The sequence below is a fragment of the Anneissia japonica genome, unplaced genomic scaffold, assembly GCF_011630105.1.
Source record: "Anneissia japonica isolate Jap-2015-1 unplaced genomic scaffold, ASM1163010v1 scaffold287861_len940595_cov192, whole genome shotgun sequence".
Lineage (NCBI taxonomy): Eukaryota > Metazoa > Echinodermata > Crinoidea > Comatulida > Comatulidae > Anneissia > Anneissia japonica.
Window position 1 is genome coordinate 261,027 of NW_022733264.1, and position 20,687 is coordinate 281,713.

Here is a 20,687-nt window from a genome sequence, read left to right on the forward strand (position 1 = left end):
TTTGTGTGGAACACAATAAATCAAATTTCAGTCTTATTTTACTTTTTTTTTCATGTTTAGGAATGTATAAATTCAGTTAGCAATTTCGTATTATATTTATAAATCTTTATAACATTATAAAAAAAATCAGATTTTTCTTAACAACTACAATTTTGCCGGGAATGGGGCTTTAATCGACGTTTCGCTTTAATCATGAATACCTTTAATTAAAGCATTATCTGGATGATTAAGATGATGATGACGTCAAGGGCTGATCCGGCCCTTGACGTCACGGGAGACACGCCCACAAATACAAATCAATGTTATGTGCTACGGTACTCGCTTATCTATTCTGAAACAGTTGTGCCCAGCCCCCGTTTGGATTATGGATCCGCCCCTGTATACGTGGCCCTCACGGAATAGAAAATACAGAATGTTACGGCAGATAAAGCAAAAGGAAGAAAAATAGTCAGGATATAGTAAGGACACCTGCGCCACTCTTAGCATTAAAATGGTGCTTTAGAAAGCCAGAAGACTGAGACCGGTCGGCAGAACAGTAGCAACAATAAGAAACTAACGAGAATGAACACTGACAACGGACCATACGATCACTGAGAGAGTAATGGAAGCGATTGCATAGAGCCGACCTATATATATTCATAAAGCTTTTAAGTCAGGTTAATTTTATACCCGAAAATAAATTCATAATAATTCTTAATTTCATTTCTCTCAAAAGATTTTGGCGTCCCATACTCTATTTCAATTTATTAATTCGCTCGGTGGTGACGCTGTCCATGTTTACGACGAAGAACTTTAAAGAAGGCTGCTTGTTTACAAACTATTTGAATGGAACGATGGTTCTATCCTTTAATATATTGCTTTGTATTTGTTTCTGCAAACTCTGTAAATAAGGTAAACAAGAGCACAATTCAGTGTGACCCGCATTTAATTGGCTTTAATTACCTAGGGCCTAGGCTACTATATAGGGCAGGCCTGGTTGGGCCAGTGAAGAAAAGAGCTTGCTTGTGTGCTGTTAGCGTAGGCCTATCTATACTGACGATTGTAAATGTAGGCCTAGGTAAGACTGACCTTGCTCGTGTTATGCCTAGCAAGGCCTTATAGTGTAATAGCCTAGCTGGCCTCCTAAGCATATATGTACATTTTCTAGGCAAGATAGAATAGGCCTAAAAACAGCCTGTCTAGCCTAGCTAAGTAGTACTACTAGTAGTAGTAGTAGTAGTAGTGGATCATGTGCTATCCAACATGGAGTTCGGGTATGCAGCTGAGACACCCATGGGGCACGGTCTGTGGATGACACCAGTCCTTTTGATGGCACTTGATCCCAAGTGTTTATAGTACTATAAATAAATTAAATAAATCAGCATTGCAATTTACTTTGCAGTATGTATTGTCAGTGTTGCGCTTCACCTTCCCAACTCTGTTTCAAGGATGGCAGACTCTGGTTGGATTCCTCTTGCTTGGTTGTATATCAGTATTGGGACACTTCAACTTCACCCCACCATCAAGGTATTCTTTGGCATAGGCATACCCTTTAGTGGACATTTAGTGGTTTTAAAAGTGACATTTTTACATTATTTTCTGAATCTTATTGGTTTTATTAAAGATTTATGTTCATCTTATTTTGCATGTTGCAATTTTATCCTGGGCTTGTGTAGTTTGTGGTACAGCCTTACATTTTTTGTTTTATGTGTAATAATAATTTTTTGTTGTTTTATGTTTAATACTGTAATAATATTTATATTACTCTATAGTTATTTGTTGGGAACCCATACTGAAAACAATTTCACCAGCATAAAGGGATATATCCATAATATCTTATTGTCAATGTATTCTTTCATGATTTGAAATGATTTATTTTGTTGTTATAAAATGCCAATTTTTTATTGATATTGATAATAATAAATAATATACTTTTACTATACTGCATACTATAATACTGTGCATGTACAGAGTACTCCTAAATGTACACACTTAGTGAAACATTTCAAAATCAATATTAATTTGTTTAACAGAGGAGTAGTGTTTCCTTGGATACCAGCAATCGTGTTGTTTGTTCTTAGCATCTACAGTGCATCCAAAGCTCTCTCAAAGTTGGTAGGTTATATTTCTTAGAAGTTTGCATTTTAGGTTAAGCATTTGAGATGGTGGGGGGGGGGGGTTGCATAATTTAAGTTCAGATAAGATACTCCTGTGTTTTATTTCTCTTATTTCGAATGACAATTTAGAGTATCCAAACATTTAGAACTATTAGTTAGACTACGTTAGTCTACATGATGTAGCAGCAAAAACTGTCTTCATTCAGAGGTAATTAAAGATTCATTGTCATAAAAACTAAGAAAATAATAAATTAATTAAAACATTGAAGAGCTAATTCTAATGTATAAATTCCAATCAGACATAAATTAAGACTTATATTTTTACAAAACATTTTATAGAACTATCCAAATAATTTTAGGACAGTATTATATCAGGGAGTTCATTATATTTTATTTTAGTTTTAAAATGTATTATATAAAATAATCCCATATGTTGACTGCTTACTTCGTTAGTCACTTATGATTAATGGAGGCCTATATAATGACTTTTCATATCAGAGATTACTTAAAATATTTTCCATTCTGCCATACACCTATTTTCTCTAGCCTGTTCCTATATTTTGTGTTCTGCATTCAAGTACTGAGATAATATTAGCTTGTGGTGATTGGCTGATCTTCCGTGGTATATCTGGTTCGTTGAACCAGTTCAGGTACTTTATAAATAATTATAATAATTAAACATACCTTACTAGTGACTAGTCGCTCACCCTATCGGCGACAGTCGCCAATCAACTTTCCTGATTGCATTGCAGATGAATCAGGGTGCATTGCTAGCTGCCCTGACACAATCGGGAAGTCACCCCGATTCGTCTGCAATGCAATGGGCAAAGTATGGAAACCAAGATTTAAAGTGCTGTCTTAAACCACTTGTTAGGCAGAGCCCTTAAGTCAGCTAGGCATTTTGTTGGATCAATTTAAAATTCAACTTAAATGATGAATACATACCAAAATATATTGTTTAAGCCTCTTCCCACTATAACCAAATCCTGACATTTTTCATTTTATGTAATTTTTAGGATTTTACAGCCTTTTGCATTTTTCTGTTCAAAACAAAAACCTTTTTCTTTTAATTTTAGTTTGGTCCTTATAATTCTCTCATGTGGCTTGGTTTGGCAGTCAGATCCTGAGGTAAGTTAAAAAGACTATTTAATTTATTTATTTTATTACAACATTTCAGGATTATACTTAATCATGATTGAATATTTTTCCTCTATCTTTTTGAATTTTAAACATAATATTATTTCTTATTTAGGACACTTTAATTTACAAGCTCTAGAGTTTTTTTTTCTTTTTTATCATTTTATTTTATATTTCATTCATGCCTTTTCTGTATTTTGATTTGATTGATGATAAATAAATTTGAAGTTTGATGTAATAACATTCTTTTAAAACTACCTGTATTGTACATTAATTAACCTAATACTGTACATTATTTTATAATTTATTTTATATTTTTTGGTGCACCATAAATTAAATGATTTTGCTGTTGATACTCACCATGCAAACCTTCAGGAAATAATTGTGTTAAACATTCATATAATTTTTCCATTATTTATAACCTGAGTTCTGTGATTTCTCCTCTTATTAATTAAAAATATGTAATATAAAATTGCCATTGCCAATAAAGAAATAAATGTTATTGATTTTAAGATTTGATACTGGATTTGTGTTCACATTCGCCATTCTCTTCCTCCCAACAGGTTGATATGTATGGCTACATATGGATGGCTAGCCATGTCTTGTCATCAGGACTGTATTCTATCATTACCACACTAAAGCGGTCACCACAGTTCAGGTACTAATTCTGTCTGTGTTAATTATACTTCTTACACAATACTTGGTAACAATATTCAAAGACTGACAAGAACAGATAGAGAAGAAAAGAGTTCTGACCAAAATGATCTGTCTGTTTGTTAGTAAAAAAAGAATATATTAATAATTTTATTAATGTGCCAGTATTGTTGTCATGGAGTAAAGAATCTTTAATCAACTCTAATCTTTTCTCTTATACACATCTAGATGTGTATAAGAGACAGAGATAGAATAGGCCTAAGAGTGGAGTTGAATAGCTCAGTGATTAAGATGCTTGCATTCTGATCCCAGTGTCCTAGGTTCAATTCCTGTCTATATATTTTTATATAATATAAAATATATAAAAATCCTCTGAAAATTTATAGGAAACAATGAGAAGGGCTTTATCATTGGATATACTATAATATCAAACATACAGCGAAGTCGAGTGGCTGGGTGGTGAGATAGGGGTGCTGCTAACAACGGCATTAATATTGGTTCTGGTTTTACAATCCTCTCCTTAGAGGGTCTCAAAGTTATGCACATAAGTATTCTGAGCTGTATAGGGATTATTGTATTATAGGGATTGGTAGGCCTACTTCCCTCTAGTTATACATATAATTATTCTGAGCTCAGATATTATAAGAAATAACGAAAGAATAATGTTCTTCTTTTGTTTCCTCCTTCCAAGTGAATTTGATAAGCTGCTATACAACTACCTCGGTAGTGTCATTATATTAGCACCATCAAGCATTATATTAGGTACGTACCAATATCATATCTCAGTCAGTTTATCTCTCCTCTTCTGAAGGGAAAGAAAGGGATTGTGACTCTAATTCTCTGTTCGCACTGTCAAATTTTGTGCTACAAATTTGTGTGATGTGCCCATATATGGGTGTGATGATGTCACCTAATTATTAGGCATATCACAATTTGATGGTGTGGGGACAGAGCTTAAAATAATACAGTATTAAACTGACTTGTTTGATGATGCAACGTTAGAACGTATTCACTCATGCGCGACCGTTCTACGGGGGGGTCCTACGTTCTCTGCATACGTAGATTTGGCCAAATTGCGTCCTAGAATCCACGCAATGAGGAGAACTTAACATTCTTGCATGTGCAAATGACTTTTAGTGATGGCATTACATTCTGCTTCCTACCGTCGACGTGCAGTCGAATGCTCCCTGTTTAATAATACAGTATTATACTTGCTACTAATAATCCTTGTACAGTACTGCCCTGCTATGACAAAAGGAAGTAAATGACATTTTTTCAAGAATGAGACTTCAATATGAATAAAGCAATAATCGTGCACATGTCAAGCTAAACAATTTTTGGAAATTCCTAATAATTACTTAGTAATCAACAAAACAAAAAGGAAGTACATTCAATTTCCAAGGGAAAATGCGTCACAAAATGAAGCTTTGGACAACCAACTGCCTCCCATATCAACCAATCAGGAGGCAGATTTCATGCATGAGTTACTGTACACAATAATAAAAGTAATATTGTTATATGCAATTTACAACTATAAGCATTTATGTGCATAAATTTTACTAATACATAATGTCCTTTCAAACATGATTTTAAATGAATTACAATATCGAACAATCTAAAATGAATTTCAAAAATGTGTGCCAGTAAAATAAGTTACTTTAAATGTAAATATGGTTTTTTTTATGAATTCTGAATAAATTGTTAAAAATCTACAACTTTCTTTGATTTCTTCTTTTTGTTATGGTCATTTGTAAAATCACTAGTAAAAAAAACTACCAGAAAAGGTAGTACATGATATATTGACACTAAAAAATAATATTTTGCATTTTTCTCATAAGATATCTTAAAAGTATAGTGTGTAAACTATAAAACCCATAATATCAACATCAAAGTGCTATTGCTTCCTTTTGTCATGGCATTATGTTTGTTATTTATCATACTGGAAGTCTTTCCGAAAGGTCCACTGGTTAATCTCAGATAAGATAGTATAATACATACTCCAAGTATCGAAATGCACGCCATCGTGTCGGGATTAAATATTTCGACATTAATTATGTCATCATCAGGAATGATGACATAATTAATGTTGAAATATTTAATCCCGACACGGTGGCGTGCATTTCGATACTTGGAGTATGTATTATACTATCTTATCTGGAAGTCTTTCCCTTTTGTAAGTCAATTATTAAAATTAATATTTGTGAATTTAGGAGATGTTGTAGCAGCTCAGCACTTCCCCCACTGGTATCTTCATAAATTCTACATTGGCTGTTTTTTGAGGTAAATTATCTGCCACTTCTGCAAACATATAATATAGGTATCACAAGGAGAAATGAGCTTGTCCAGCTATGTGACTTGGCAATAGAAAATGTTGATGATAAAAGTATTCAGGTTACTGATAGTTAAATTGACACGCATCTTCTCTCCCCCCCCCCCCAACCTCCAAAAAAAGAAAACTAAAAAAATCTGTTATGTAGAATTTGAGACTAAATATTAGTTGTAACATAAACTATGTTATATGTTGAAAAGCCAAATCCACATCACACCATCAAACCCATGTTGAATTATAACGGGTTTTACAGGCTTTGTGGTTAAAAATAGTTACCAGATAATCACTGGTCATGAAATTAACAAAAATGGAAGTCTAAATTTCCAACAATCAGAGGAATATGAAAGTATAAATCTTGTACATTAGTTATACACAATATTATTATTTTCGTTGTAACCATGGCAATGTATTTGTATTTCCAGTGGGATTCTTGGAGGCACACTGGGACTACTGACAATTCACCTTAGCAAGTCAATGGGAGCTTACCACTTCAAAGTGGTCTTGGTTATTAAAAAATTCCTGACGTTTTTCACTAGGATTATTGAATGCAGGAGCTTGGAATTGGAAGGCAAATATACTGGTATTACAGTGTGTTACTCGTATACTCGTAGACAACAAAACATTTTTTTTTTTTAAGTTATTTATTAAGTCACTTATGTCTGGCCAGACAAAACCTTTGGGTACTTGTTCCTCCTTTGTTCTGACATCATCCTCTTTCTTTTTGAATGATTTTGTAAATTTGGAGGATATAAAGGCATTATTATTAATTGTATTTGTAACTAAATATACAGGCATTCCATTCAACTTACTAAAGCATTTATCTGGCAGAAACATACCAGACAGATCTTTATATTATACCTGTACAGTATTTCTTGTGTTTTATAAATTTTGCCTGCACAAACATCCTATGAGATAACACATACCTGCCATGCCATGTAGGACCAAATCACACTGATGCAAGGTGGCAGCCAAGAATACTACCAATCCACAGCTGTTGGACCAATTGTACGATTACATGATGGCAGCCAATGTAACTACCAATCGACAGCTGTTGGACCAATTGTACTATTAAATGATGGCAGCAAATGTAACTACAATTCCACAGCTGTTAGACCAATTGTACCATTACTTGATGGCAGCCAATGTAACTACCATTCCACAGCTGTTGGACCAATTGTACCTTTATATGATGGCAGCCAATGTAACTACAGTACCATTCCATAGCTGTAGATGTTTTGTGCAATTTCAAATGCTCACATGCAGTGATAATAGCCAATATATTCTGATATCAGTGAGTGTGTCTGCCATCGCCTTGCAACAGTCAAACCCAGTATGTTTACATTTGTATTAGTTGGATGAATGCAACTGCCTATTAAACTATTAAATGATCATGTGTGACTGCCATTTACCTATCAAATTGTTTTTTGTTTGTTTTTTTTTATTAGAATATTAGTATGTACTGTACCTGTGTGGGAATACCAGGCCTCTTTCCTCATGTCAGGGGTGAATGTGACTGCCTAAACCTATTGTATGATCATGTGGAACCATTTGTTTAACCTATCAAAATTGTTGTTAGTGTACAAGTCAGAATGTCTTTAAATGTAAAGAGTTAATGTAATGAGCAAGTTATTCAGTAAGTTCGTGAGCAGGGGTGGGCATTATTAAAATTGGTCGGAGGGCCAAAGTGAATTTTTGATTGAACGCCGAGGGCCGCACGCAAACTTTGATGTTACAGTGCACTTCCAAAAACCTTCATACTGTTTTATGGCCACTTTAGGCACAGTTTTACTATTACTGTTTACAGATGATTGGTCAAACAGGGTAGGGCTTGTAATTCATTTTCACGGGCCGCAAAAAAATCACTGTCGGGCCACATTTTGCCCACCTACAGTATGTTAGTAAATACATAAATTATGTATATCACAAAGTGTCCATGAGTTTGTGACCATATGACGTAACACCATGGTTGAAGCATGGAGGATTAAACAAAACTTCTTCCTCCATGGCTGAAGAAAGTTAACCAAATTGCTGTTATTTTTGTTGAAATTCATTTAATTTGGTCAGTAAATGTATTTTGAAATGAATTAGCTCTTTTGCTCCTTAAGTTGGGGTTCCAGGCAACCATGTCTGGAGACCAAGTTTATTCCGACAACAGGAATCATCTGGCTTGGGTGACCCTACTTAGTACTGGAAGCACATTCATCTGCCAGCATAGCTACTAGGGCAGGAAAGCCTTGCTACCTACCAGACTGTAGGCTTAGGACAATCAGAGGAAACTATTAATGCAGTTTACCTCATACAAGACCCTAAGCCTAATTAATGAAATACAATAAAATTTAATTCTTCAATTGCATGTTTTGTAAGTTATTAAAATATTTTCCTCGCCAATCACAAACGTACAAATTCAATTCAGTGCTGGCACTACGATCAGTTCAACAGAGATCAGCATGGTCTAGGGACAAGGCCAAAGGATAAGCACCCTTCATTCATTTCACCCTTGACGCCGCCACCGACACCATTTTCCCTTTTTATAATTTAAATATTTTCATTCTACAGTTCGCCCTGCAATTTGAGACCTTTAATTTAAAGACCCCTTTTTTGGAGTACCAACAGATTGTCCTAAATCTTTTAACAGAAGGACCACCCCACATTTTCAGGTCCTAAAGGTGGTCTTCATTTGGAGGGCCAATTGTAAATCAGCAAAAAGTGAATGTTATAGATTTGTGTCAGAAGTTAATAACTTGCGTGATCCTTTGAAATGAGCTTTGTTCTGTTTTTGTATACGCAAACAATTTAATATCTGATATGTTGTTACTACTGTACTCACTTTTTTGTAAAATAAATGAAACTACAAAAAAATAATCGATAGTATTGAATTGTGATTTTTATTCCCATACATTGTTTTGATACTAACATGATCTGAAATGATAATTCATAGATAGAGTGGGTAATAATAATAATGATGATAATAATAGTAATAATATTAACAATGGTAATCATAATAATACCAAAAAGTAGACTATTATGCCCTATCACCTAGGTTGGATTACATCTATTTTCTAATTCTTGAGAAAAAAAAAAAATTAAAGTTCAAAGGTTGTCATTTGCTACGTTATGGTTACAATAAGCTACGAGACTGAATCTTGACTAGAAATGCTAACAAAGGCCCTGTTTACACTTACTGAAATGGCCGGCCTCGTCTTTGCATAAGTGTAAAAGCACAAATACGAGCCAACCCAGTTTCATTCTGAAATCGCAACGCCAGCTATTTAACATCATGAGTGTAAATGGAGACCGAAGCCATTTTAGCAAGTGTAAACAGGGCCAAAGATGGATCATTTATTTTTGTTAATAAACCAGCGTATATACTAAAATTGTACAAATATGTAATTATTCTGGATTTTTAGTTTTAATTAAGTTTTGCTTTGTCGTCGTCATAATTATCTTCCATATCATCTGTCATATATTAAATGGTCATATATGAAACTGTCATATATGAAACATCAAAAGATTGAAGCTATATAAACTCACAATCACTAGTTGACCGATAAGTAATTTTTCATTTTTAAAACTTTTAAAATCATTTTTAATTCAAAGAGAGTCCTACATAAAAACACTATATTATTCTGTACATGGTAACATAAATCAATTATCAATTTGTAGTACGTTAAATACATATGTATATTCACAACTTAATGTCTATACTAACTTTTTTATCCAGTCCAAATAACATGGTATTTCTTACATATTGCTAGTAGGTACTGTATGAGTACCTTTGTTTTTCTCCATACCAAGTTTAATGTCATATGTTAATTAAGTCTATCCATGACCGGTTTGCATATATAGTAGAAACTCTTTATCTCCATGTTTTTATAACCAAATTCCACAAACACCATACAAAACACAAATGGCGTTTCAAAGGTGTGTTCACACAAACTTTGTTTTTTGATTCAAAATCTTCAAACTAATGTAATTATTTAACAATCTCCTATGTTTCATACAAATTGATAAAACAAATAAATGTACAATTTATAATGGACAGTAACATACAATTCATAAATCCTACAATTCAGTTCAAGTTTCGCCTGTGAATAATACATGGCAGATTCCTGGCCTAGATTCCATCCTTAAAAAACAAAACCAACTAGACTCTGGGAGTTACATGATTTGTGTGGCCAGCTTCCCACGCAATTTATAATACAGTAATACTCTTCAACATACATGAAAGGTATATGTTAAGGTTATTAGCTAGCCGATACAAACATAATCATAACAAAAAAGAGAGATAAGTCAAATGCACAAAAACACTGAAAAGTAACTAATGTATCAGTATAATAATTTAAACAAAAATTCATTCCACTGAGTAAAAGCACCATTGACAAAAGAACCACACACCTAAAACAAACACAGTGATACATTTAGGAATTTTCTATATGTGCATCTATACTGTATTTAGCTGAGAAATGTCTTGTGGCTATAAATGCTTCTAATTATTTAAAAATGGAATGTTATACTACAATTATAACATTACCCAAAATCAAAGTTGTAAGATTAATAATTCTATTTAATAACCTAAAGAAATATATTTGGTTGCATAGCGACATATATCAGATATAAATAAATAGTGCAAGAGCAATTATGTCATAACCAGATCAGATAAATAATAATTAATATATATATATATATATCTTTTGTTGATTATTTGATATAGGTAGTGCATTATTTGGAAGCTACAGAACTTATATTGTGGTATTAAAACAAGCTAGAATTATCATTGGTATTACTATCATGGATAACTAGAAATAATCACATACAGAAATAAATACATCATACAAGGGATATGAATAAATGCATCAGTAGGTTAATAATAGCAATGGATGCAAAATTAATTTGTAATAAGTAACTTGTGGACGTTAATCTAATGAATATACACATACATTGGCAACACATGTAAATGGATACATTTATATTTTAAATAATCTATTTAAAAATAACAATAACAAATAGAACCATCGCTGAAATAATTGGGTTTTGTTGAGAAAAATGCTTCTCTGGATGAATAGTATTTTAATAATCAAGGAAACACCATCACATGTCCAGGCAAGGCGTCTAAAAGATTTTGTACATATATGGAGGGTGGAGGGACAATACTTATAAAAGCACACCTTGGTAACTCTTTCCCCCTCTGCTGGCACAGATCATGTCATCCTGTGTCATTTGCACACTATTTTCATAAAAACTGTGGAAGTCTTTTCCCAAATTCAAACATTAGAATATACTAATTATCAATAATTGTCAAATACAAACTTGTTTTCTCATGAAAATGAGATTATGAAACTTGATCACATATATACTATAGATTAGTTGATAAACAGATATAATGAAATAAATCTTTTTAAATATTTAACATTTTGTTCATGTCTGGAATTCAGCTTCCCAAAACCTCTTATATATACATATATTATTTACTATTAATATATTATATAATTAATTTATAGTGTATTGAAACTCTATTTATGAAAGAAAATTATATTACACTGCATAACATATTAATGTAAAATGGGAAAAAAAGTACAGTATATGATGTACCATTGTAATTATGAACTAATTGTAAATATTCATTGGTTTAAAATGAGGTGCTATGTACACTGCTGGTTGCACTTTGATATTCTCTCCACTATCTTGTGAATATAAATAATCTGAATACAATGTGAATAGCTATTAAAGTGACTTGCCAATTACGACAAAAAAAATAACAATTTTCTACCAGTAATAGAAAAGTAAATATTTGCATTAAGCCTTAGATTAGAATTCCACATAAGGAAGACCATATTTTAAATAATTATTCAAATCAACAAATAATTAAAAATGCATTTTAAAGTTTAAAACAATAAACAAAAATTAACAAACCTTAAATTTTATCTATATGGTAAAAATAATACATGATGAAAAAAATTTGTATAGAATACAATATTAGGTTGGTGCTTATGTTATAGCTTTGGACTATATATTTTAATTGTTTGGCCCTAACGTCTAAAAACCAGTACATTTAACATATGCAAAATCAAATAGGTCTACAACATCAATCATTTTATACAAGCATTTGAAAATTTAACAATATTTTCTTGTTTTGCCCCACAGGCCAGTATGTCTTATGCTATGCATCATCCACTCATCTCAACACATTACATCTGTATTGGGCTTTTATATCATAAGTTATATAAATTTGACCAAACATATCTTGTAATACTACATCATGTCAGATATATTATGTATTTATTAATACAGTATTATAAATTGATTTTTTTTTTCTTTTTGTTTTTAATTATAATTTGAATCATGGTAAATAATGCATAGGCACAATGAACGTGGCATGTTCTTTGTCTTCCCACTAATTAAAACTTCCACTGGGAATTAAATAGGGAAGAAATCAGATAAATCCATTATCCGGTATCCCTACCAATCCATACAGTTCACATCTTAAAAAAACACAATCAACGTTGCCCTCCCCATAAGCAACTATTTAACAAAGGAAGTCTTTGTTTTTAGCAAATATATACTAGTACTTAAGCTGAGTTTATTTTCAGAGCATGTTTTTTCTCTTTAAATCACTAGCATGCATAAAACTTATAATGGCTGACTCAACTGACAACATCTAAAATCTTGGAAATTTACATATGCATTTCTATGGAGGTTAAATACCATAATAATAGTAAATATGGTGTTGAAGATCCTAGAAAAAAAGCTTAGATACAATCACTGATCCAATAATCAAGATCTTTCTGATGTGATGTTTCATACTTGTTCATTGTGCGAGCAACAAGAACGCCACCAAGAATCTACAATAAATGGCTATAATATAGAATATATATTCCAACTGCCTAAAGTATTGTAATTTAATGTGTGATAAAATTAATGTATTCATTGACAAATTAACTGAAATTCTATATTGAAATTATAGTTATATTATAACAGACTTGGTAGGTTTTTGGATTTCAGAGTTCTAGTCACTCAGTCATCTATGCTAGGTTACAGGAATGTTCAGATGAAAGCCCATATAGGGAATGACCATGTAATATTACAACATGAAGTAGGTACTGTATTTAGAGTGAAACCACCGTGAGCATGTCATCTACTAACATAAAACGCATGTGTGTTTGTGTGCCCTGTATGTTTCCACCATCCACACTTTAATAATGTCTGTAGCCCATACTATGTGTGTGTGTATTACTAGTGTAGATGTACATTCAATGTGTGTGGTACTTCATGTACACACATCACTATGTCGAAACACAGATATGTGTGTGTATGTTACACATGACCTTATCCACAATATAACTCATTAATGATCTAATCATAGATACTTAGTTGCTGGGCAACATGTGATCAATAGAGGGCGATATTGTGCTTTAGTACTGGAATTCAGCAGCCACTGACTGACTATACAGTAGTTGATTCTCTCATACATTAAAAGGGGTTGTTAGATAAATAAAAATCGTCATTTTTATATAAACTGCTCTATGCATTGGCAGTATAATAACAAAAATGTTGGTCAAAAATCACTTTATAATGTTGGACCTGTCAAAAATTTTATCTATAATTAACAAGTAAAAATAATATTTATCAGGATACATCCTCTTGTAATGTTATCATAATGTTGAATACCTTAACTTGAAGAAAATAAAAACCATAATAAAATAAGAGAGAAAGTGTAATACAATTAAATTTAATCACTGCAGACAGCTTGTAAGTGTGTCAGTGACCATCAACCAACACCAGATAGTCACACTGCTGCCATCATCATGTTGGCTGGCTGCCAGATGTCAACTTGGATCCTTGGACAGTAAAAGGGCATCGTTGTTAAGATTCCATAAAAATCATCTACCGCCAGAACACGGCCCAATATCGTCAGGTTTGGTGATCGGTAAGGTGTGAACTCGAACGCTGTGTCGAAGTACTCTGAACCAAATCTCTCAATATCTATATCACATGCATTGAATTTTGCAAGAAGACTGGAATAATATATATACGCATCCAGATACTTGAAATGCAGTACACTAGCAAATCAAAAGGTTTTAAAACTTGACAGGGAAGTTACCGATCCATCGAGAGATGGCACAGTGGACCTGGGCGGAATGTCAGCGAGTGATGCATGGTTGAAAAGCTTGTACCACCCAGATACTCTGTTCATCAGTGACATATTGTCAAGGAGAATTTCAGCAAGGCCAAGGAAATCTTTTTTGTCTATTCTTGCATAGTCACCCCAAACAGTGATCTAGAAATAATAAAGGTATTTTAAATTAAAATTATATTCTTCAATTGTTAATAATACAAAATTGTTGGCATATGCATACTGTATAGTAGTATTTTCCACATCTTAAAAATCACATTGTTTGAAAAGAAATATCTGATGCCCAGTATATTCGCAAATAAATGCTATATTATAAACGAGAGGCTTAACTTCAATTATGGATACCGCATGTACAGTACTACATAGACCAGTATTGTATTTGATAAAAAAAATTGACTAAATCATCTGGGAAAAAAAATGTCCTTTCCTTGATTATAAAACAGTTTATTACAAATAAATATTGGAAAAAACTTAGTCAGGACTCTCACAAGGGTTTGTCAGTCTATACAATACACTGTATATATTTTTGCATATAAGGCCAGGGGCGGATTTAGGGGGGCCGGCCCGGCCCCGGCACCCCCCCTTTTGAGAGGTAAAAGAAAAGAAAAAAAAAAGAAAAAAAAGAAAGAAAAAGCGATAAAAAAACGATAGCCCAGAACGCCTCAAATGTTACTTTCGGGCGTCTAAAACACAGAAATTTCGCAGGGGCATGCCCCCGGACCTCGTATTTCAGTGTTGTCTCGGTCGGCCCAAATTTCAGCCCCCGCACTTTTGGACATCTCTGGATCCGCCCCTAAAGGCAATTCATGTACAAGACCCCCCCCCCCAAATTTGAGAAGGTTTTTGGACGATTTTGGGTATGTGAGGCGTATAAGACGACTGCCTGTTTCACTGTCGGAATTCCTACTCATTGCTGCTCTTTATGTTCTTGATAATGCACCTAGCTGACTAAAAACTAAACTAAATGGCTAAATATAGAGCAAATCTTCCTAATAATACCATTTTATGGGCTTTTAAATGTTCATTAAAATTTCATTTCCACGCATTTATAATTGTGTTCACTCATAATTAAAGTTAGTAGCTTCATTTCAGTAGTAAATTTTATGGACGATCCGCACATAAGACAAACATGATATAAAAATCGAAAATTTGCGTGTACAAGACAACCCCCTGTTTTTTATCGTAATTTGCTATATTGAGCTTCGTCTCATATGTGAGAATATACAGTAATTGAGTGACAACTAATGTGCCTCTCAATCCAAAAAGGTGAAATTTTGATTTTTGTGCCACAGAAGAATGAATGATTTACACTTGAGGCAACTAAACAATACTTACTCTTAATACTTTGCCTCTGTAGTCTTCATCAAAGAGCAGTGATTGATTGTACTCAGGATCCAGTGTTCTTCTTGCTATTTTTGTCTTGCGCTTGCCAATGCACCTGTTTCCATCCATTAAATATAGTTTGACCCATGGAGCTAGAAAGAACAACCAACATCACAATTAACATATTTTCTTGAATAAATGCCTCAGAGCAGGGTTTTTGAGGGGGGGTGTTTATTTGAGGGACGTTCATTCGTGAGAAGCGTTTATTTTTTTAATGTAAAATGCATACGGTACATATATACATTCACATAAACACCCTTAAATAAACTACAACACATTATAACTGTAAAATTGTCTTATTGCATGATCATAAAGACTTATTGATCCCAACCAGGTTAGAAAAAAGTAATTCTAATGGAGTAGAATGTGTTGAGAATTATCTTGCTTCCCATTAGAATTGTTCAGTCATTTTTGGGGGTATTTATTCAAGGAAAAAATAAATACCTAGGAGGTGTGTATTTGAGGAAGGCGCTTCATTCCAAATGAGGTTCTAGATGGGGCGTTCTATTTTCTTTTTTTTTTTTGGGGGGGGGTGCACTAATTCTTCTTGTGTTAAGGAGTAATGTCATGTCATGGCGGTGGGGCATGATGGAAAATTAAGGGGTGCTAGCTGGGAGAATGAGGTGGCATGAAGTAAATTTAAACAACTTGAGTGCATTCTTTTTTCTTAATATCTTTTTAAAAAGCACAGTTTTTGTGAGGCATGTACAGTACTCTTTTACTCTCTAAGATATGCCACTGTTGATGAAAATATTAACAGATAAAAAAAAAGTAAAACAAGTTTAATAGAAAAATAATAAATAAATAAAACTGAATCATTCTTCAAATCTTGCTAACCTGGCACCATCTTAGCAGAAGGTTTTGAGACTAGGCTTCTAGCTTGAATCACTTCAACTAATAATTGGCCATTCTTTTCTTGCAAACCAAGATGGATTTTCCCAAGCGCTGGTGTACCAAGGACTTGCCGACCAACCAACTGAGATGGGCCTAGGCCATCCAGAAAGTCATTGAAATGAGCTTCATTTGCAGTCATTCGTGGCATCCAAACTCTGAAGACAAAATAGAAAATAGGATGATAATTTTAAGCAAAAATAATCCAAAAAATTAATTTGAACTCCTGTTGTTATGATTGAGAAACTTTTAGTAGACAGAAAAGCATAATGGTATTAGCATGCCAGCTAAATTAAAAACCACAGATAAACCTCATCAGCATTGTGTTTACATATAAACACCATCAGCTTTGTTCACATATAAATTCCATCAGCCTTGATCACATATAATCTCCATCAGCATTGTTCACATATAAACTCTATTAACATTGTTCACATATCGGGGGCAGATCCAGGATTTGAAAGAAGGGGGTTCATTTTCCCTTAAACCCCAAAATAAAAGGGGGGGTCCTCCCCCGGGAAAATTTTGATTCCTAGATGACCAGAAATGAGCTTTTCCGACTTCTAAGGTGTCTTTTAATGACCTTTAATTTCTTCAAAGTTCAAGGTTTTACCCCTCTTAAAAAAAAAGGTCAGGTGATTTTATCTCATTCTTAGGCCTATACCATAGAAAATAAATCAAAGATATAGTCAATATATTATTAGGCCTATATCCTACCTACCAAGTCTTAACGCATCCGGCGTGAGCCTAACGCTTTTCGAACAAACCTCAAGCTCTCAAGCCACTCCTCTAAAATCTCACGCTTTTCCACAAATCTCAAGCTTTATTTGATTTAAAACCCAAACTTTTTATCGAAATACTAGAAACCTTTGCAATTCTACTGTATATTTTATCAGGCCCAGATCATCGAAAATTCTATCGTTCCTATTATAGCTACACATTTTTAAGGTTTAATTTCAGCACTACTAGAGAATGCACCAGAGAGCATCTAAGCCCAAAATTTTTCGGGGCCCTTGGACGGGCCCTTAACTCGCGTCAATTGGGTTTATTTCCTGTTAAATCTCAAGCCTCTAGCTACCTCCAACTTGGCATGTATTCTATATTCCAACATTATTGAGTAGTTGGATACGTAGTCTTTCTTCCATAGATCGATGAACTGATAACCCTGAAGAACACACTCTCGTACATAAATTATTACGATGTTTAAAGCTAAAAGTGTTTTTAATTGAATGCTAGTTGGGCTAAGCCTATTTTGTCCGATCTGCCAACCTATGCCTAGGTAGGTTAGCATGCCTTTCGTAAGCCGGGACCCAGTAGTATTTTGTTACGTTTCTTCACAGAGGAGGTTCGTCCAAATCCCTTGAACACCCCCCCTGGATCCGCCACTGGATATAAACTTCATTAGTATTGTGTTCTCATATAAACTCCATCAACACTGTGTTCACATATAAACTCCATCAGCATTGTGTTCAAATATAAACTCCATCAGCATTGTGTTCGCATATAAACTCCATCACCATTGTGTTCACATATAAACTTCATTACCATTGTGTTTACATATAAACTCCATCAGCATTGTGTTCACACGAACTCCACCAGGATTGTGTTCACATATAAACATTATCAGCATTGTGTTCACATATAAATTCCATCAGCATTGTGTTCACATATAAATTCCATCAGCATTGTGTTCACATGAACTCCACCAGGATTGTGTTCACATATAAACTCCATTAGCATTTTGTTCACATAACCTTCATCAGTATTGTGTTCACATAGATACCACTAACATTATGTTTACATGACCACTGTCAACAGTGTGTTCACAAGAACACTATTAACATGAACACAATCAACATTGTATTCACATCAAAAGATATGCAAAGATAACATTAAGAATAGAAAGGTTATTTTAAAAGTCTGAATAGCAAACATTATCAACAATTAATAAAGAGTGTTCAGCAACATATAAGGTTGTCTATCATCATCCACCATCATTATTTCTTAATTAATTTATATATTATTTTAAGGATAGCACATTAGCTTAGCAGAGATTCAGCATGTTAATGTTAAACTGAAAATGTTAACTGAATACATAGATGAATATAGATGAAGGGCTAGATAAAGGAATAAATGGATGGATGGAAGGATATGAATGAAAGAATAAATGAAACAGGCAATTTTATTAGCAAAAGATACACATAAATGAATGAATGAATGAATGTATGAATGAATGGAAGGATAGAAGAATGAACAGATGGAGAAATGAATAGATGGATGGATAATTGGAGGGGTGAATGGTTTGATAGATGAATGGGATAAAATGACTGATATAAATGTATGTATGAATGTAACAGTATCTAAATGTAAAGATTACCAAATATTACATTGATGTATTATATAGAAAACACAAATTGTAGCAAGAGTGAGATCATCTATTTGTTACACACATATTCATGTTTTGAGAAAAATGTATTGTTCCCATTTTTTCAAACTCTAGACCCCAAAATATTGTCCCCATTAATGGGGACAATACACATTTCTCAAAAATCTATTATCACTATAGGAGTTGTTTCTCCATACAAAAGATCACTATCATTTGAATTATAGAACACAGCATTAAAAAAAACATTATATAATACTAATGCCACTGAAGAATTAATTACAAAAAGCTTCAATAAGTTTGCAAAAACATTATTGCTACTTTCACTGAAGAAAACCAAAGCCAGATAGTTAACAATTATTATTGAAATTAAATAAGTTTTCTAAATCACCTCTTCTGATTGGCTGCCTTTACTATAAAGTCTCGTCTAAAGCTGTGAATCATAAGGTGTTGTTTCAATGATTTAAGAATATTAAAGACTTATTTAATGAGTAATACTTAACTAAATGTCTTTCTAATTGTTTATTATATTGGAAAAATGGAAAAGCTATTGAAAACTATAGAAAGACTTCACTTTCATCGTTGAATACTTCCTTTATTAAAAGTATATTGTTACATAGCATAGGTGTTAAAGATTAAACAAATATTATATTTATATATAATATACAAAATATATATACTTCTTTATATATTTAAATAAAATTATGTTTTTCAAATGAAAATTAAAAAGAAAAATATTGGTTTCATTTAGACTTAATTGGACTGGTTCTCAATGGTCCTACTTTGGACTAAATTGGTATTATGTATTAGAGAAATCTCATTTATTATTAGGTGGACTTCATTTATTGTAATTATGGTCTCATTTAATATTAATATAGCCATTTGTCCTTTTGTCTCCTACCTCATTTCCTATTGTATATATAGTAAAATAAACTAACTAAAATCTTTAGTTAGATGGCCTACAATGCCAAAGCCTGTATACAATTCACATTATTGCTGTAGAAATTGGATTAAATACATATTGTACTTAACTCCTTGTGGAGTTTAGTTGTCACTTTACATTACTACCCCGGTCATTTTATCAAACACCTATAGAACCCATACTCAGCTCCCTGAGGAATATTCATGTTCAGCTAGGGGTTAACACATACGCACGCACACCAATGACAAACACCAATGGAACACATGCTCATCTCTCTGGGTAATTCTTCATAATGTTGTAGTCATTATTCGGCACATTGAAATTCAAACCTACGAAAAGCTTTCGTTTGATCGATATCAAGAAGTTTAACCAAGGGACAACCCAAGCATGGTGGACTGATGACATAGTAGATTCAAAATAAAATTCTTAAATCTTTAACAAAAAATTGATATTTTTTATGATTTTCATATGCTTATAAACAATAGGTAGACTTACGTGTTGGCACCATCTGAACTTCCTACGCTACAAACACTGCCATCAGTACTCTCTCGGCTTGCTTGTGGCGTTAGACCCCGCTTCATATCCATACCTGTACCAACTTCTTCACTTCTTTGTATAGTTGTCCTCTTTTTACCTGTTGCATAAAGTGTCAATCAAACATTTTCAAATTACAGTATAATAATTTACATAATAATATATTATTTATAAAATTATTAATAATTTAATAGTGCATTTGTGGTATAGTTAAGGAAAAAGAGAAA

The 20,687-nt window shown here is 33.1% G+C and overlaps 2 protein-coding genes across 8 annotated transcripts in view; one reads left to right on the forward strand and one right to left on the reverse strand.

Moving 5' to 3' along the window:
* Positions 1–368: 368 nt before the first annotated feature.
* LOC117116148 (transmembrane protein 241-like) lies at positions 369–9,074 on the forward strand. Its single transcript, XM_033260140.1, has 9 exons — positions 369–891; positions 1,382–1,506; positions 2,013–2,094; positions 2,643–2,746; positions 3,173–3,224; positions 3,797–3,891; positions 4,579–4,649; positions 6,098–6,167; positions 6,639–9,074. The coding sequence occupies exons 1-9, from the start codon at positions 826–828 to the stop codon at positions 6,850–6,852; spliced, it is 879 nt and encodes a 292-aa protein (XP_033116031.1). The 5' UTR covers positions 369–825; the 3' UTR covers positions 6,853–9,074.
* An 8-nt stretch (positions 9,075–9,082) lies between these two features.
* LOC117116147 (regulating synaptic membrane exocytosis protein 2-like) overlaps positions 9,083–20,687 on the reverse strand; it is a 49,929-nt gene continuing 38,324 nt past the window's right edge. For 6 of the 7 annotated variants that reach the window (XM_033260135.1, XM_033260139.1, XM_033260138.1 and 3 more), the window contains 5 exons: positions 20,422–20,560; positions 19,396–19,437; positions 16,568–16,779; positions 15,683–15,822; positions 9,083–14,491 (listed from right to left, as the gene is read on the reverse strand). In XM_033260135.1, the coding sequence (XP_033116026.1) occupies positions 14,282–14,491; positions 15,683–15,822; positions 16,568–16,779; positions 19,396–19,437; positions 20,422–20,560 (743 nt within the window). In that variant the 3' untranslated portion in view covers positions 9,083–14,281. The remainder of the gene's footprint in view (positions 14,492–15,682; positions 15,823–16,567; positions 16,780–19,395; positions 19,438–20,421; positions 20,561–20,687) is intronic. The other variant, XM_033260134.1, reaches the window with a different exon arrangement.

Excerpts from the sequence above, each read along its gene's own strand:
- LOC117116148 (XM_033260140.1), top strand. The coding sequence starts at position 826 with ATGGAACGATGGTTCTATCCTTTAATATATTGCTTTGTATTTGTTTCT. Across the intron at positions 3,892-4,578 it reads AAGCGGTCACCACAGTTCAG|TGAATTTGATAAGCTGCTAT; the intron begins GTACTAATTCTG and ends CCTCCTTCCAAG. Across the intron at positions 6,168-6,638 it reads TACATTGGCTGTTTTTTGAG|TGGGATTCTTGGAGGCACAC; the intron begins GTAAATTATCTG and ends TTGTATTTCCAG.